The sequence below is a fragment of the Grampus griseus genome (assembly GCF_964374135.1).
Source record: "Grampus griseus genome assembly, chromosome: 8".
Taxonomy (NCBI): Eukaryota; Metazoa; Chordata; class Mammalia; order Artiodactyla; family Delphinidae; genus Grampus; species Grampus griseus.
The window spans coordinates 21,317,623-21,335,428 of NC_139002.1; the positions used below are offsets into that span (position 1 = coordinate 21,317,623).

At 38.4% G+C, this 17,806-nt stretch overlaps 1 protein-coding gene across 1 annotated transcript; it reads left to right on the top strand.

Moving 5' to 3' along the window:
- Positions 1 to 83: 83 nt before the first annotated feature.
- BTG4 (BTG anti-proliferation factor 4) lies at positions 84 to 16,947 on the top strand (the record flags this gene model as incomplete). The annotated part of the gene is made up of 4 exons (XM_082660557.1): positions 84 to 256; positions 716 to 853; positions 15,171 to 15,369; positions 16,765 to 16,947. 4 exons carry the CDS (start codon positions 84 to 86, stop codon positions 16,945 to 16,947), a joined length of 693 nt encoding a protein of 230 aa, XP_082516683.1.
- Positions 16,948 to 17,806: the final 859 nt, after the last annotated feature.

Consider the following 17,806-nt stretch of genomic DNA (forward strand, 5'->3'; position numbering starts at 1 on the left):
AATAAGTTAGACCCTTGTTTCTGTTTAATTTCTCTTGCCTCCTTTTAATGGCTGCAGACCTACTTGTCGACTCTTCTTGAATCATGAGAGATGAAATAGCAACAACAGTCTTCTTTGTCACAAGATTAGCAAAAAAACATGATAAATTGAGTAAACAACAGATAGAAGACTTTGCAGAAAAGTTGATGACGATCTTGTTTAAAACATACAGAAGTCACTGGCACTCTGATCACCCTTCTAAAGGTCAAGGCTTCAGGTGAGAGTTGATATGCATGGCAAAGGGAAGTAAGAAGTTAGCAGTAAACACCTGCAATGATTTTGTTGGCAGCCTTTAAGTAATGAAAATTTTATGGGCTCAAATTTATTTGTTTGAACTTGGACTTGAAAAAAGGAGGTGTGGTAGGTAATAGTACAAGTCAAAAACTATAGAGCAAACCTCTTTATGTGAGGTGGATTAAACAATTTCTAACTTGTGTTTACCCTGAAGGTTATACAGTGAATCTTTGGTGTGACTTAGTAATGGAATCCATGTTCTGAGTTGCTGTGTAAAAAGTCGGTATTTTACTCTTGCTGTAAAACTGGAGGGTGGCCAAGGAGTTGAGGAAAGATGGGAGTGAGGTGGGAGCTGTGTGTATTGGGTTTCTTGCCTACAACATTATTCTCCAGCTAAAGTAACTGTCACCACGTCTTTGATTCCCTTTCCTTGTTTTTAAAGGTGTATCAGGATAAACAATAATCAGAGTAAAGATCCTATTCTAGAAAGGGCTTGTGCTGAAAGTAACGTGGATTTTTCTCACCTGGGACTTCCGAAGGAGATGACCATATGGGTAGATCCCTTTGAAGTGTGCTGTAGGTGAGTAATCTCATTGGAGTTAGTTTGTGTGCTCTGTGACCCTTGGAAATCTTAGGGTATTTAGTCAGCTCTATGCACCTTTGTGAAAGGTGATGCTCCAAAGCCCTGGATTAGCAGGGAGGGCACAGGGTGGCTAAGACTAGAGGCAAACTATATCAGACAACACAGACTTCCCAATTAGGGTGGATGGAGTTGGAAGCACAAAGATTTTTGCATAGTATTTGAAATTTGACTTTAATCACTGCATCATATTGCCAACTGTAGATTATAATGTCCAAGTATTATAGGCAGTATCAAGGGGGAAGAGGAGTTATTTACCAACAGCAATTCAGTCCGTCAGTTGAATCGAAAGAAAGTAGTCTGACTTTATCTTAGTTAATTCCTAGAAAGCTTTTATAGAATCCTTGACCCCTGCCAATTACGACAGTATTAGTAGCTGAAGGTCATAATGTCTCTCAATGTGCTTTGCTGTCAAGCCATTTCAATTTGTTTTTTTTTTAAATTGCAGTATAGTTGATTTACAAAATTATATTAGTTTCAGGTATACAACATAGTAATTCAAAGTTTTTACAGATTATACCCCATTTATATTTATTATAAAACATTAGCTATATTCCCTGTGCTGTACTATATCCTTGTAGCTTATTTATTTTATACATAGTAGTTTGTACCTACCCCTATCTTTCCCCTCCCCACTTCCCTTTGCCCTGCTGGTAACCACTAGTTTGTTTTCTATGTCTGCTGAGTCTGTTTCTGTTTTGTTATATACATATGTTTTATTTTTTAGATCCCACATATAAATGAATTAGTACAGTATTTGATTTTCTCTGTCTGACTTACTTCACTAAGCATAATACTCTCTAGGTCCATCCATGTTGCTGCAAATGGCAGAATTTCATTCTTTTTTATAGCTGAGTAGTACTCAGTTGTATATATACATGCCACATCTTCTTTATCCATTCATCTGTTGATGGACACTTGGGTTGCTTCTGTCTTAGCTATTGTAAATAGTGCTGCCCTGAACATTGGGGTGCATGCATCTTTTCAAATTTCCTGGATATGTACCCAGGAGTGTTTTTTTTTTTTTTCTGGATATATACCTAGGATATATATTGCTGGATCATATGGTAATCCTACTTTTAATTTGAGGAAGCTCCATACTGTTTTCCATAGTGGCTGCACCAATTTACATTCCCACTGATAGTGTACAAGGGTTTCATTTTCTCCATGTTCTCGCCAACATTTGGTATTTGTAGACATTTTGATGATAGCCATACTGACAGGTGTGAGGTGATGTCTCATTGTTTTGATTTGCATTTCTCTAATAATGTAAGATGTTGAGCATCTCGTTATGTGCCTGTTAGCCATTTGTATGTCCATTTCTTTGGAAAAATGTATATTCAGGTCTTCTGAACATTTTTTTTGAATTTTATTTTATTTATTTTTTTATACAGCAAGTTCTTATTAGTTATCCATTTTATACTTATTAGTGTATATATGTCAATCCCAATCTCCCAATTCATCACACCCACCCCCCACCACTGTACCCCCTTGGTGTCCATATGTTTGTTCTCTACATCTGTGTCTCAGTTTCTGCCCTGCAAACTGGTTCATCTGTACCATTTTTCTAGGTTCCACATATATGCGTTAATATACGATATTTGTTTTTCTCTTTCTGACTTACTTCACTCTGTATGACAGACTGTATGACAGTCTCTAGATCCATCCACGTCTCTGCAAATGACTCAATTTCATTCCTTTTTATGGCTGAGTAATATTCCATTGTATATATGTACCACATCTTCTTTATCCATTCATGTGTTGATGGGCATTTAGGTTGCTTCCATGTCCTGGCTGTTGTAAATAGTGCTGCAACGAACATTGGAGTACATGTGTCTTTTTGAATTATGGTTTTCTCTGGGTATATGTCCAGCAGTGGTATTTTTGGGTCATATGGTAATTCTATTTTTAGTTTTTTAAGGAACCTCCATATTGTTCTCCATAGTGGCTGTATCAATTTACATTCCCATGCACAGTGCAACAGGGTTCCGTTTTCTCCACATCCTCTCCAGCATTTATTGTTTGTAGATTTTTTGATGATGGCCATTCTGACAGGTGTGAGGTGACACCTCATTGTAGTTTTGATTTGCATTTTTCTAATAATTAGTGATGTTGAGCAGCTTTTCATGTTCTTCTTGGCCATCTGTATGTCTTCTTTGGAGAAATGTCTATTTAGGTCTTCTGCCCATTTTTAGATTGGGTTGTTTGTTCTTTTAATATTGAACTGCATGAGCTGTTTATATATGTTGGAGATTAATCCTTTGTCTGTTGATTCGTTTGCAAATATTTTCTCCCATTCTGAGGGTTGTCTTTTTGTCTTGTTTGTAGTTTCCTTTGCTGTGCAAAAGCTTTGAAGTTTCATTAGGTCCCATCTGTTTATTTTTGTTTTTATTTCCATTACTCTAGGAGGTGGATCAAAAAAGATCTTGCTGTGATTTATGTCAAAGAGTGTTCTTATGTTTTCCTCTAGGAGTTTTATAGTATCCCATCTTACATTTAGGTCTCTAAACCAATTTGAGTTTATTTTTGTATATGGTGTTAGGGACTGTTCTAATTTCATTCTTTTACATGTAGCTGTCCAGTTTTCCCAGCACCACTTATTGAAGAGACTGTCTTTTCTGCATTGTATATCCTTGCCTCCTTTGTCATAGATTAGTTGACCATAAGTGCGTGGGTTTATCTCTGGGCTTTCTATCTTGTTCCATTGATCTATATTTCTGTTTTTGTGCCAGTACCATATTGTCTTGATTACTGTAGCTTCATAGTATCGTCTGAAGTCAGGGAGTCTGATTCCTCCAGCTCCATTTTTTTCCTTCAAGACTGCTTTGGTTATTAGGGGTCTTTTGTGTCTCCATACAAATTGTAAGGTTTTTTGTTCTACTTCTATAAAAAATGCCATTGGTGGGCTTCCCTGGTGGCGCAGTGGTTGAGAGTCCGCCTGCCGATGCAGGGGACACGGGTTCGTGCCCCGGTCCGGGAAGATCCCACATGCCGCGGAGCAGCTGGGCCTGTGAGCCATGGCCACTGAGCCTGCACGTCCGGAGCCTGTGCTCCGCAACGGGAGAGGCCACAACAGTGAGAGGCCCGTGTACCACAAAAATAAATAAATAAATAAATGCCATTGGTAATTTGATAGGGATTGCATTGAATCTGTAGATTGCTTTGGGTAGTATAGTCATTTTCACAATATTGAGTCTTCCAATCCAAGAACATGGTATATCTCTCCATCTGTTGGTATCATCTTTAATTTCTTTCATCAGTGTCATAGTTTTCTGCATACAGGTCCTTTATCTCCCTAGGTAGGTTTATTCCTAGGTATTTTATTCTTTTTGTTGCAATAGTAAATGGGAATGTTTCCTTAATTTCTCTTTCAGATTTTTCATCATTAGTGTATAGGAATGCAAGAGATTTCTGTGCATTAATTTTGTATCCTTCAACTTCACCAAATTCATTGATTAGCTCTAATAGTTTTCTGGTGGCATCTTTAGGATTCTCTATGTATAGTATCATGTCATCTGCAAACAGTGACAGTTTTATTTCTTTTGCAATTTGTATTCTCTGATTGCCGTGGCTAGGACTTTATGTTGAATAATAGTGGTGAGAGTGGACCTCCTTGTCTTGTTCCTGATTTTAGAGGAAATGCTTTCAGTTTTCCACCATTGAGAATGATGTTTGCTGTGGGTTTGTCATATATGGCTTTTATTATGTTGAGGTAGGTTCCCTCTGCCCACTTTCTGGAGAGATTTTATGATAAATGTGTGTTGAATTTTGTCAAAAGCTTTTTCTGCATCTATTGAGATGATCATATGGTTTTTCTTCTTCAGTTTGTTAATATGGTGTATCACATTGATTGATTTGCGTATATTGAAGAATCCTTGCATCCCTGGGATAAATCCCACTTGATCGTGGTGTATGATCCTTTAAATGTTTTGTTGGATTCTGTTTGCTAGTATTTTGTTTTGGATTTTTGCATCTATATTCATCAGTGGTATTGGTCTGTAATTTTCTTTTTTTGTAGTACCTTTGTCTGGTTTTGGTATCAGGGTGATGGTGGCCTCACAGAATGAGTTTGAGAGTGTTCCTTCCTCTGTAATTTTTGGAAGAGTTTGAGAAGGATGGGTGTTAGCTCCTCTCTAATTGTTTGATAGATTCACCTGTAAAGCCATCTGGTCGTGTACCTTTGTTTGTTGGGAGATTTTTAATCACAGTTTCAATTTCATTACTTGTGACTGGTCTGTTAATATTTTCTGTTTCTTCCTCGCTCAGTCTTGGAAGGTTATACATTTCTAAGAATTTGTCCATTTCTTCCAGGTTGTCCATTTTATTGGCATAGAGTTGCTTGTAGTAGTCTCTTAGGATGCTTTGTATTTCTGCAGTGTCTGTTGTAACTTATTTTCCATTTCTAATTTTATTGATTTGAGTCCTCTCCCTCTTTTTCTTGATGAGTCTGGCTAATGGTTTATCAATCTTGTTTATCTTCTCAAAGAACCAGCTTTTAATATTATTGACCTTTGCTATTGCTTTCCTTGTCTCTTTTTCATTTTTTTCTGCTCTGATATTTATGATTTCTTTCCTTCTACTAACATTAGGTTTTTGCTTTGTTTTTTTTTTTTTTTTTGCGGTATGCGGGCCTGCCTCTCACTGTTGTGGCCTCTCCTGTTGCAGAGCACAGGCTCCGGACGTGCAGGCTCAGTGGCCATGGCTCACGGGTCCAGCCGCTTCACGGCATGTGGGATCTTCCCAGACCGGGGCACAAACCCGTGTCCCCTGCATCAGCAGGCGGACCCTCAACCACTGCGCCACCAGGGAAGCCCGTAACATTAGGTTTTTTGTTCTACTTTCTCCAGTTCCTTTAGGTGTAATGTTAGATTGTGTATTTGCAACGTTTGTTGTTTCTTGAGGTAGAATTGTATTGCTATAAACTTCCCTCTTAGAATTCCTTTTGCTGCATCCCATAGGTTTTGGATCATCATGTTTTCACTCTCATTTGTTTCTAGGTATTTTTTAATTTCCTCTTTGATTTCTTCAGTAATCTCTTGGCTATTTAGTAACATAGTGTTTAGCCTCCATGTGTCAGTGTGTTTTATTTTTTGTTCCCTGTAATTGATTTCTAATCTCATAGTGTTGTGATCAGAAAAGATGCTTGATATGATTTCAATTTTCTTAAATTTACTGAGGCTTGATTTGTGACCCAAGATGTGATCTATCCTGGAGAATGTTCTGTGCGCACTTGATAAGAAAGTGTAATCTGCAGTTTTTGGATGGAATGTCCTATAAATATCAATTAAATCTATCTGGTCTATTGTGTCATTTAAAGGTTGTGTTTCCTTATTAATTTTCTCTTTGGATGATCTGTCCATTGGTGTATGTGAGTTGTTAAAGTCTCCCACTGTTATTGTGTTACTGTTGATTTCCTCTTTTAGAGCTGATAGCAGTTGCCTTATGTATTGAGGTGCTCCTATGTTGGGTGCATATATATTTATAATTGTTATATCTTCTTCTTGGGTTGATCCCTTGATCATTATGTAGTGTCCTTCCTTGTCTCTTGTAACAGTCTTTATTTTAAAGTCTATTTTATCTGATATGAGTATTGCTACTCCAGCTTTCTTTTGATTTCCATTTGCATGGAATATCTTTTTCCATTCCCTCACTTTCAGTCTGTATGTGTCCCTAGGTCTGAGGTGGGTCTCTTGTAGACAGCATATATATGGGTCTTGTTTTTGTATCCTTTCAGCAAGCCTGTGTCTTTTGGCTGGAGCATTTAATCCATTCGCGTTTAAGGTAATTATCGATATGTATGTTCTTATAACCATTTTCTTAATTGTTTTGGGTTTGTTTTTGTAGGTCCTTTTCTTGTCTTTTTTTTCCCACTTAGAGAAGTTCCTTTAGCATTTGTTGTAAAGCTGGTTTGGTGGTGCTGAATTCTCTTAGCTTTTGCTTGCCTGTAAAGCTTTTGATTTCTCCATTGAATCTGAATGAGATCCTTGCTGGGTAGAGTAATCTTGGTTGTAGGTTCTTCCCTTTCATCACTTTAAATATGTCATGCCACTCCCTTCTGGCTTGTAGAGTTTCTGCTGAGAAATCAGCTGTTAACCTTATGGGAGTTTCCTTGTATGGTATTTGTTGTTTTTCCCTTGCTGCTTTCAATAATTTTTCTTTGTCTTTAATTTTTGCCAATTTGATTACTATGTGCCTCAGCATGTTTCTCCTTGGGTTTATCCTGTATGGCAATCTCTGCGCTTCCTGGACTTGGGTGACTATTTCCCTTCCCATGTTCGGGAAGTTTTCGACTATAATCTCTTCAAATATTTTATAGGGTTCTTTCTCTCTCTCTTCTTCTGGGATCCCTATAATGCCAATGTTTTTGCATTTAATGTTGTCCCAGAGGTCTCTTAGGCTGTGTTCATTTCTTTTCATTCTTTTTTCTTTATTTTGTTCCACAGCAGTGAATTTCACCATTCTGTCTTCCAGGTCACTTATCCGTTCTTCTGCCTCAGTTATTCTGCTATTGATTCTTTCTAGTGTATTTTTCTTTTCAGTTATTGTATTGGTCCTCTCTGTTTGTGTGTTCTTTAATTCTTCTAGGTCTTTGTTAAACGTTTCTTGCATCTTCTTGATCTTTGCCTCCATTCTTTTTCTGAGGTCCTGGATCATCTTCACTATCAGTATTCTGAATTCTTTTTCTGGAATGTTGCCTATCTCCACTTCATTTAGTTATTTTTGTGGGGTTTTGTCTTGTTCCTTTATCTGGTACATAACCCTCTGCCTTTTCATCTTGTCTTTCTGTGATTGTGGCTTTTGTTCCACAGGCTGCAGGATTGTAGTTCTTCTTGCTTCTGCTGTCTGCCCTCTGGTGGATGAGGCTATCTAAGAGGCTTGTGCAAGTTTCCTGATGGGAGGGGCTCGTGGTGGGTAGAGCTGGGTGTTTCTCTGGTGGGCAGAGCTCAGTAAAACTTTAATCTGCATGTCTGCTGATGGGTGGGGCTGGGTTCCCTTCCTGTTGAGTGTTTGGCCTGAGATGCCCCAGCACTGGAGCCTACCTGGGCTCTTTGGTGAGGTTAATGACAGACTCTGGAGGGCTCGCACCAAGGAGTACTTCCTAGAACTTCTGCTGCCAGTGTCCTTGTCCTCATGGTGAAACATAGACACCCTCTGCCTCTGCAGGAGACCCTCCAACACTAGCAGGTAGGTCTTGTTCAGTCTCCTATGGGGTCACTGCTCCTTCTCCTGGGTCCCGATGCGCACACTACTTTCTGTGTGCCCTCCAAGGGTGGAGTCTCTGTTTCCCCCAGTCCTGTCGAAGTCCTGCAATCAAATCCCTCTAGCCTTCAAAATCTGATTCTCTAGGAATTCCTCCTCCCGTTGCCAGATGTCCAGGTTGGGAAACCTGACGTGGGGCTCACAACCTTCACTCCAGTGGGTGGACTTCTGTAGTATAAGTGTTCTTCAGTTTGTGAGTCACCCACCCAGCAGTTATGGGATTTAATTTTATTGTGATTGCGCCCCTCCTACCATGTCACTGTGGCTTCTCCTTTGTCTTTGAATGGGGAGTATCTTTTTTGGTGAGTTCCAGTGTCTTCCTGTCGATGATTGTTCAGCACTTAGTTGTGATTCCGGTGCTCTCACAAAAGGGAGTGAGAGCATGTCCTTCTACTCTGTCATCTTGAACCAATCCTATCTGTCCATTTTTTGACTGGGTTGTTTGCTTGTTGTTGTTTTTTTCATATTGAGTTGTATATTGTGGATATTAATTCCTTGTCAGTTATGTTATTTGGAAATATTTTCTTCCATTCAGTAGGTTATCTTTTTGCTTTCTTGATGGTTTCCTTTGCTGTGCAAAAGCTTTTAAGTTTAATTGGGTCCTATTTGTTTATTTTTGTTTTCTTTGCCTTAGGAGACACATCCAAAAAAAAATATTACTACAATTTATATTAGGTTTCTGCCTATGTTTTCATCTAGGGGTTTACGTGGTTTGCAGTCTTACATATAGGTCTTTAATCCATTTTGAGTTTATTGTTTATATGTGTGAAAAACTGTTATAATTTCATTGTCTACTTGTAGCTGCCCTGTTGTCCCAGCACCACTTATTGAAGAGACTGTCTTTTCCCCATTGTATATTCTTGCCTTTCTGTCATAGATTAATTAACCATAGGTGCATGGGTTTATTTCTGGGCTCTCTGTTCTCTTCCACTGATCTATATGTCTATTTTTGTACCAGTATCATACTGTTTTGATTACCAGAGTTTTGTAATATAGGCTGAAGTGCAGGAGCGTGATACCTCCAGCTCTGTTCTTTCTCAAGATTGCTTTGGCTATTTGGGATCTTTTGTGTTTTCATACAAATCTTAGAATTATTTGCTATAGTTCTGTGAAAAATGCCATTAGTATTTTGATAGGGATGGCATTGAATCTGTAGATCGCCTTGGGTATTATGGTTATTTTAACAATATTAATTCTTCCAATCCATGAACATGGTATGTCTTTCCATCTGTTTTTGTCTTCAGTTTCTTTCATCAGAGTTTTATAAATTTCTGAGTACAGATCTTTTTACCTTCTTAGTTAGATTTATTCTTAGGTATTTTATTCTTTTTGATGTGATGGTAAATGAGATTGTTTTCTTAATTTCTTTCTGATAGTTCATTGTTAGTGTGTAGAAATGTAACAGATTTCTGCAACAAATTTCTGTATACTAGTTTTGTATTCTGCAATTTTACCAAATTGTTTTCTGGTGGTATCTTTAGGATTTTCTATGTATACTATCATGTCATCTGCAAACAGTGACAGTTTTACTTCTTCCTTTCCAATTTGGATTCCTTTTCTTTTTCTTGTCAGATTGCTGTGTCTAGAGTTTTGAATACTATGTTGAATAAAAGAGGTGCGAGTCGGTATCTTTGTCTTGTTCTGATCCTAGAGAAAATGCTGTCAACTTTTTATGATGAGTATGATGTTAGCTGTGGACTTACCATATATGGCCTTTGTTATGTTGAGAGATGTTCCCTCTATACCCACTTTGTGGAGAGTTTTTATTATAAATGAATGTTGAATAGTGTTGAAAGGTTTTTGTACATCTATTGAGATGATAATAGGATCTTTTATTCAACTTGTTAATGTGATGTATTGCATTGATTTGTGGTTATTGAACCATCCTTGCATTCCTGGGATAAATCCCACTTGACATGGTGTATGATCCTTTTAATGTATTGTTGGATTTGATTTGCTAATATTTTGTTGAGGATTTTTGCATCTATGTTCATCAGTGATACTGACCTGTAATTTTTTTCTGTGATATCTTTGTCTGGTTTTGGTATCAGGGTGATGTGGCCTCATAGAATGAGTTTGGAAGTGTTCCTTCCTCTGCAATTTTTTGGAAGAGTTTGAGAAGGATAGGTGTTCACTCTTCTCTAAATGTTTGCTAGAACTCACCTGTAAAGCTGTCTGGTTCTGGAATTTTGTTTGTTGGGAGTTTCTTTTTTTTTTTTTTCCATTATTAATTCAATTTCATTACTGGTAATTGGTCTGTTCATGTTTTCTATTTCAGCCTGGTTCAGTCTTGGGAGATTGTACAGTTCTAGGAATTTGTCCATTTCTTCTAGGTTGTCCATTTTATTTGCATATGGTTATTCATAGTAATCTCTTGTGATCTTTTTATTGTTTGTAACTTCTTTTTTATTTCTGATTTTATTGATTTGGGCCTTCTCTTTTTCTCTTGATGAATTTGGCTAAAGGTTTATCAATTTTGTTTATCTTTTCAAAGAACCACCTCTTAGTTTCATTGATCTATTTTTTGTTTGTTTTTTGTCTCTATTTCATTTCTGCTCTGATATTTATAATTTCTTTCCTTCTAACAACTTTGGACTTTATTTGTCTTCTTCTAGTTTCTTTTGATGTAAGGTTAGGCTGTTTGAGACTTTTGTTTCCCAAGGTAGGCTTGTATCACTATAAACTTCCCTCTTAGAACTACTTTGCTACATCCCATAGATTTTTGGATCATTGTGTTTTTGTTTTCATTTGTCTCCAGGTATTTTTTGATTTCCTCTTTGATTTCTTCAACGATCCATTGGTTGTTTAGTTTATATTGTTTAGCCTTTACATGTTTGTGGGTTTTTTTTTTTCAGTTTTCTTATAGTGATTTCTAGTTTTGTAGCATTGTGTCAGAAAAGATGCTCAATATGATTTCAGTCTTCTTAAATGTACTGAGAGTTGATTTGTGGCCTAGCATATGATTTGTCCTGGAGAATGTTCCATGTACACTTGAAAAGAATGTGTATTCTGCTGCTTTTGGATGGAATGCCCTGTAGATATCTGTTAGGTCCATTTGGTCTACTGTGTCATTTAAGGCTAGTGTTTCCCTCTTGATTTTCTGTCTGGATGATCTGTCCATTGATATAAGTGGGGAGTTAAAGTCCCCTAGTATTATTGTGTTACTGTCAAGTTGTCCCTGTATCTCTGTTAATATTAACTTTACATATTTAGGTGCTCCTATGTTGGGTGCATATATATTTACAATTGTTATACCTTCTTCTTGGATTGATCCCTTGATCATTATGTAATGTCCTTCTTTGTCTCTTGTTACAGTTTTTGTTTTAAAGTCTACTTTGTCTTAGAGTCTACTTTGTCTGGTGTAAGTATTGCTACCCTGCCTTTCTTTTCATTTCTATTTACATGGTATACCTTTTCCTGTCCTCTCACTTTCAGTGTATGTGTGTCTTTAGATATGAAGTGAATTTCTTGTAGACAGCATATATATGAATATTGTTTTTGTATCTTCAGTCACTCTATATCTTTTGATTAGAACGTTTATTCCAGTTACGTTTAACGTAATTATTGATTGGTATGTACTTACAGCCAGTTTATTAATTGTTTTGGTGTTGTTTTTGTAGTTATTTTGTTCCTTTCTTCTTTTCTCTCTTCCCTCGTTATTTGATGACTATCTTTAGTGTTATGTTCAAATTTCTTTCTGTTTTTTGTGTATCTATTATGGATTTTAATTTTTGGTTACCATGAGGTTTATATATAGCAATCTATATATGTGATTATTTAAATTGCTCATCTCTTAATTTCAAATGCATTTTAACAACCCTGCATTTTTACTCCTCTCCCCTCATGATTACTGTTTTTTCACATCATATTTTCCATCTAATTCTTTTGTGTATCCCTTAACTACTTATTGCAGATCTAGGCAATTTTACTACTTTTGTCTTTTAACCTTCCTATTAGCTTTGTATGTGGTTGATCTTACTGCCTTTATTGTATATTTTGCCTTTACCAATGAGCTTTTTCCTTTCGTAATTTTCATGTTTCTAGTTGTGGTTTTTCTTTTTTGCTTAGCGAAGCCCCTTTTAACATTTCTTGTAAAGCTGCTTTGGTGATGCTGGACTCTTTTAGCTTTTGCTCATCTGTAAAACTTTTGATCTCTCTTTCAAATCTGAGGGTAAGCCTTGCCAAGTAGAATATTCTTGGCCATAGGTTTTTCATTTCATCACTTTAAATATACTGCAACACACCCTTCTAACCTGCAGAGTTTCTGCTGAAAAGTCAGCTGATAGCTTTATGGGGAGTCCCCTTACATGCAACCTGTTGCTTTTTTCTTGCTTTTAATATCCTCTCTTTATCTTTAATTTTTGCCATTTTAATTACAATGTATCTTGGTGCGGTCCTCCTTGGGTTGATCCTGTTTGAGGCTCTCTGTGTTTCCTGGACCTGGATATCTGTTTCCTCTGCCAGGTAGAGAAGGTTTCAGCTATATGTCTTCAAATATATTCTCTGACTCGTTTTCTTTTCTCCTTCTAGGATCCCTATAATGCGAATGTTAGCATTCTTGGTGTTTTTCCAGAGATCTCTTAAAGTATTCTAATTTCTTTTTATTCTTTTTTTCTGTTTCAGCTTCAGTGATTTCTATTACTCTGTCTTCCAGCTCACTGATCTGTTCCTCTGTATCATCTAGTCTACTGTTGATTCCTTCTACTGTATTTTCACTTCAGTGAAATTCTCTAGTTCTGCTTTGTTCTTCTCTGTATCTTCTAACTCTTTGTTTAACTTCTCACTATTTCCCTACATTCTTCTCCCAAGTTCTTTGTTCTTCTTTATGATCATTACCTTCAACTCTTTATTGGGTAGATTACCTTTCTCCACTTAATTCTTCTTCTGGGGTTTTATCCCATTCCTTCATTTGGAACATGTTCCTCTGTTTCCTCATTTTGCCTAATTTGTTTTTATTTCTATGTATCTGGTTGGTTGATAACATTTCCTGGCTTTGGAGAAGTAGCCTTTTGTAGGAGACGTCCTGTGCATCCCAGCAGTGTACTCCCCTCTGGTCACCAGAACTATATGCTCTAGGGGTGCCCCCTATGTGGGATGTGTGGGTCCTTATGTTGTGGTGGACTGACTACTGTGGGTGGTCTAGTAGGTGGGGCTGGTCCCCGATCTGGTTGGTTGCCGGGCCCTGCCATGTTTGGAGGCTGCCAGCTGCTGGTTGTGAGGTTGGGTCATTAGGAGACTGGCTGTGGAACCATGGGGAAGGGGGTCCTGGGGCTAGTGCTGGCTCACTGATGGGCAGAGCTGGGTTCTGGCCTTGGTGGTTGTGGGGTTGAGGTTTCCAGTTCTAGTGTCAGCCTGCTGGTGGGTAGGGTCAGTTCCTGATACAACTGGTTGTGCATTCTGGAGTGTCTCAGAGTTGGTGCTGGCCCATTGGTGAATGGGGCTGGATCCCAAGGTGGCTGGCCGAGGAGTTCACGGTGTCCTGGAGCTGGTGTTGGCCTGCCAGTGGGTTGGGCGGTGGTTGAGAGGGTGCAGGGGCTAGTGTTGGCTCACTGGCTCACTAGAGCTGAGTCCTGAAATTTCTGGCTGCAGGGCCTGTGGGTCCTAGAGTTAGCTGGTATAGGCTGGCTGGGGGGGGTGGGGCAGCTCCCTGACATAGCTGGCTACAGGGTCTGAGGTGTCCCAAAGCTTGTTTTTGCTTGCTGGTAGGTGGGGCTGGATCCCCGAATGGCTGGCTGAGGGACCCAAGGTGTCTCAGAGCTAGTGTTGGCCTGTTGGCAGATGGGGTCTGGGCTCAGGTGATCTTGGAGCTGATGTTAGCCTGCTGGTGGGTGGGCTGGGAAGCCAGGGCCCAGGGGTCTTGAGGATGTCCACTCGTGGGTGAGGTTCCTCCCTGGACTGGCCCTGGCTCCTTGGTGGTGGTGGGGTCAGGGTCCAGGGTATCCTGGGGCCGATTCCTTCCCACTGGTAGGCAGAGCTGGGTCCTGGGATCTCTGCCTGCAGGGCCCTGTGGGTCCTGGGGCTAGTGCTGGTGCACTAGTGTGTGGGGCCAGGCCCTGGGCCCTCTGTTGGACAGTGCTGCATCCTGGGGCAGCTGTGGGCTCAGGGGGTCTTAAGGCCGTGTACCTGCTAGTAGGTGGAGCTGTTTTCCCACCTAGCTAGTTGCTTGGCCTGAGGCATCTCAGCACTGGTGCTGAAGGGCTGATGGGCGGGTCTGGGTCCTGGTGCTAATAAGCTAGAGGAAGGATTTCAAAATGGCGCTTGCCAGCACGAATGTCCACGTGGTAGAACAAGCTCCCCAAAATGGTTGCTGTCAGTGTCTGTGTCCCCAGGATGAGCTCAAGTTGCCCCCTGCCTCTCCAGGAAGCTCTCCAAGATCAGCTGGTGGGTCTGACCCAGGCTCCTTTCAAATTACTGCTTCTGCCCTGGGTCCTGGAGATTTTGTGTGGGCCCTTTACGAGTGGCATCTCTATTTCCCACAGCCCTCTGACTTTCCCAAAGTAAGCCCCACTGGCATTCAAAGCCAAGCATTCTGGGGGCTCCTCTTCCTGGTACAGTATCCCTGGTCTGGGAAGCTCCATGTGGGGCTCAGACCCATTGCTTCTTCGGGAGAACCTCTACAACTGTAATTAGCCCCCCACTTGTGTGTTGCCCACCCAGGGGTATGGGTCTGACCTATACCATGACTCTGCCCCTCTTACTGGTCTCATTGTGGTTCCTTCTCTATAACTTTAGTTGTAGAAATCTTTTCTGCTAGATTCCAGTCTCTCATCAATAGTTGCTCTCTAGATAGTTGTAATCTTGGTGTGCCCATGAGAGGAGGTAGGCCCAGGATCTTCCTACTCCACTATCTTGGCCAAGCTTTGAGAATTTGTTTTCTTTTTTTTTTTTTAAAGTAACTCTTCTTGTAAATTACTGAGTTGTTTCCAGAAAAGATTAGAGATAAAACCTGTGAGAATTTGAATCCCTAATGAATGCTTTATTTTCCTTTCCTACTTAGGTATGGTGAGAAAAATCATCCATTTACAATTGCTTCTTTCAAAGACAGATGGGAGGAATGGGAATTATCCCAACAAATCAGTGATGCTGTTAATAGAGCCACATTAGACTACTCCTCTGGCATTTCCTCTGATGAAGAAAGTTGTAACAAAGAACCTCAGATAATTCCTAAAGTCAGAAATCCAAAGAGTATTTATCAGGTAAATTGTTCTCCATTTCTTCTCTGTACATTTTTTTTCTACTCTAATTCTAAAAAGAGTATGCTCACTGTAAAAGCAAAGAAACAAATAATTGGAAAATATGGAAAGATTATAAAGATTAAAATCACAATAATAATATTCTGGCAAAACCTTTTCTGTCTTTTTTTCTTCCTTCTCTCTCTTTATACCCTCTACTTGGCTGAGTGCACACTGATTTAGGGAGAATCTCTGACCCTTTGTATGTATGTAAATTTGTTTTCTTAATCACTTATGTATTGACACGTTAAAGCAATTTAAATATTTTACATTTTAAATCATTTGCTTCCCTTATAATTTATTTGGCTAATGTATTATTGGAAGACATCTAGGTTGTTTTCACATTGTTGTGATATTAAAAAAGCTAATTTTTACAGAGATGTCAGAATTCTAAGTTATTTCTAGAGATTTGATTCTCAGACATATAATTACTGGGTCATTGTGTATGAATATTTTATGAGTTCTTAACACAGGACAAAGTACCTTCTAGAAAGATGTCTTTGTTTGTAGTCTTACCAGCTCTATGTGAAAGTGTTTATCATTTTCCCTAAAATTGGGTATTCTCATTGAAAAATATCATTTTTATTAATTAAATTAAACATTAAAACAAAAACTCCATGTACCTAAGTGTTGTAGTTAATTACTGTCTTATGAATTTTTTCTCCTTCACCCATTTATCATTTGAGGTCCTAATGTGTTATTAAAGGCTTTTCAAAGGTTAGAAATATTTTAACCCCTTGTCATATTACTGGAAAACCTTTTTCCCCTAGCTTGTTTAGTTTTCTAAACTATATATGTAGTTTATATTTAGTTCTATATGTAAAGTTTAAAATTATGTAGTAAAATGTTTGCCCTTAATTCTATTTTTATGCTTAGAGAGATCTTCTTAATCTAAGGATCAGATCTGTAGTCAGCTATATTCTTTTAGAACAATGTCCTTTGAAAGTGTAGTCTGCAAAACATTTATATTGGTCATCTGAGATGTTTAAGATGGATGTTTCTAGACCTCAACCCCAGAGATTGTGATTAGATAGTTTTGGGTTGAGCGAGGCGGGGATCAGGTAGGAGAAAACACAGGAATATATACTAATTTGAGTAAATTTTTAAATTTTTTGTTTTTAAAATTCTTGGTTGGACTAAAGAATTTTGTTAAAAGATATGAAGTGACTTACTTCATACCCTAAAATGCAACTCAATTTTCCAAAGATAAGGATCTACTTTGATTTCTATTCATTTGTATTTCCTATGCTTTTGAAAAGTTGAACCTGTGAGTTATGGGTTTATATTTAATCCTTAGAAGTGGCTTATCAGTTTACAGAAAATCATCATGCTCCTTTTTTCTTCTTTTTTTCTCCCCAGGTTGAAAACTTGAAACAGCCCTTTCAATCTTGGTTCCATATCCCCCACAAAAGCAATATGGGGGATGGCCGAATGGGCCTCCTAGGAAATGCTTATCATGCATTGCATAAGATCCCTAAGGGTCACAGGCCTGCTGCTGGGCACCGGGTGGACAGGTACCACTGGGTCAACACACACCGATAGTGCAGCGGCTGGGCCCTCGCGGAGTAGAGCTCAGCAGAGCTACTTTATTTTCTCTGAAATGAAAACAAGTCTAAGCTCGAGAGGCCCAGGAAACAGAAAAAATAACCACATTAGGGACTAGGGTGCATGATGGTGAATCCTCTCATGGAGATCATGACTGTGTTCTTAGCTGTACTTTTAATTCTTTAATTTTAAATGAAGGTTTATATAACACAAATGAATGTACCCAATAAGGTAATAGAATGAAGATATTGACCTGTAATAAGATTCAATGCATTATGAAGAGTAACAGTTTAAATAAACGTGCTGTGTTTTTAATACCTTCTTAGTTGAGTTTGTTGCAAGAAAGTTTTAAAAGTTCTTGTTTTTCATTAGCCATTAAAAAAAAAAAGTAGACCTTCATTTAGGGAAGAGTGATCCTCATAGTATTCAGGTTCTACTTTATTACCTGCCATTACTGTTCTATTTTATAAGGTCAGTAAGAGCTTGTCTGAAAACTACTTTTTAAGACATCATTCCTTTAAAAAATTTGGCATATTTCTAAACCTCATAATAGCCTTAATTATGACACTTTGTGGATGATATATCTCACTATGAAGAACTCAAGTGAAGCAGAAAAAAGCATAGTACCAAGGAAATAAAAATCCTTCCCATCCAACCAGAAATTACCATTATTAACATTAAATGGTGACCATCTTTCCAGTGATCCTTTATATACATACAAATGTAAGAATTGACATATAGAAAATTTAATAAGAAAACCATACTACGGGAGCTACTTGATAGATATTTAGATTTAATTTTACTTGACCTCAGAAAAAAAGAAACCTAAAGTGAAACTGAAAGTTGTTGAAATAGT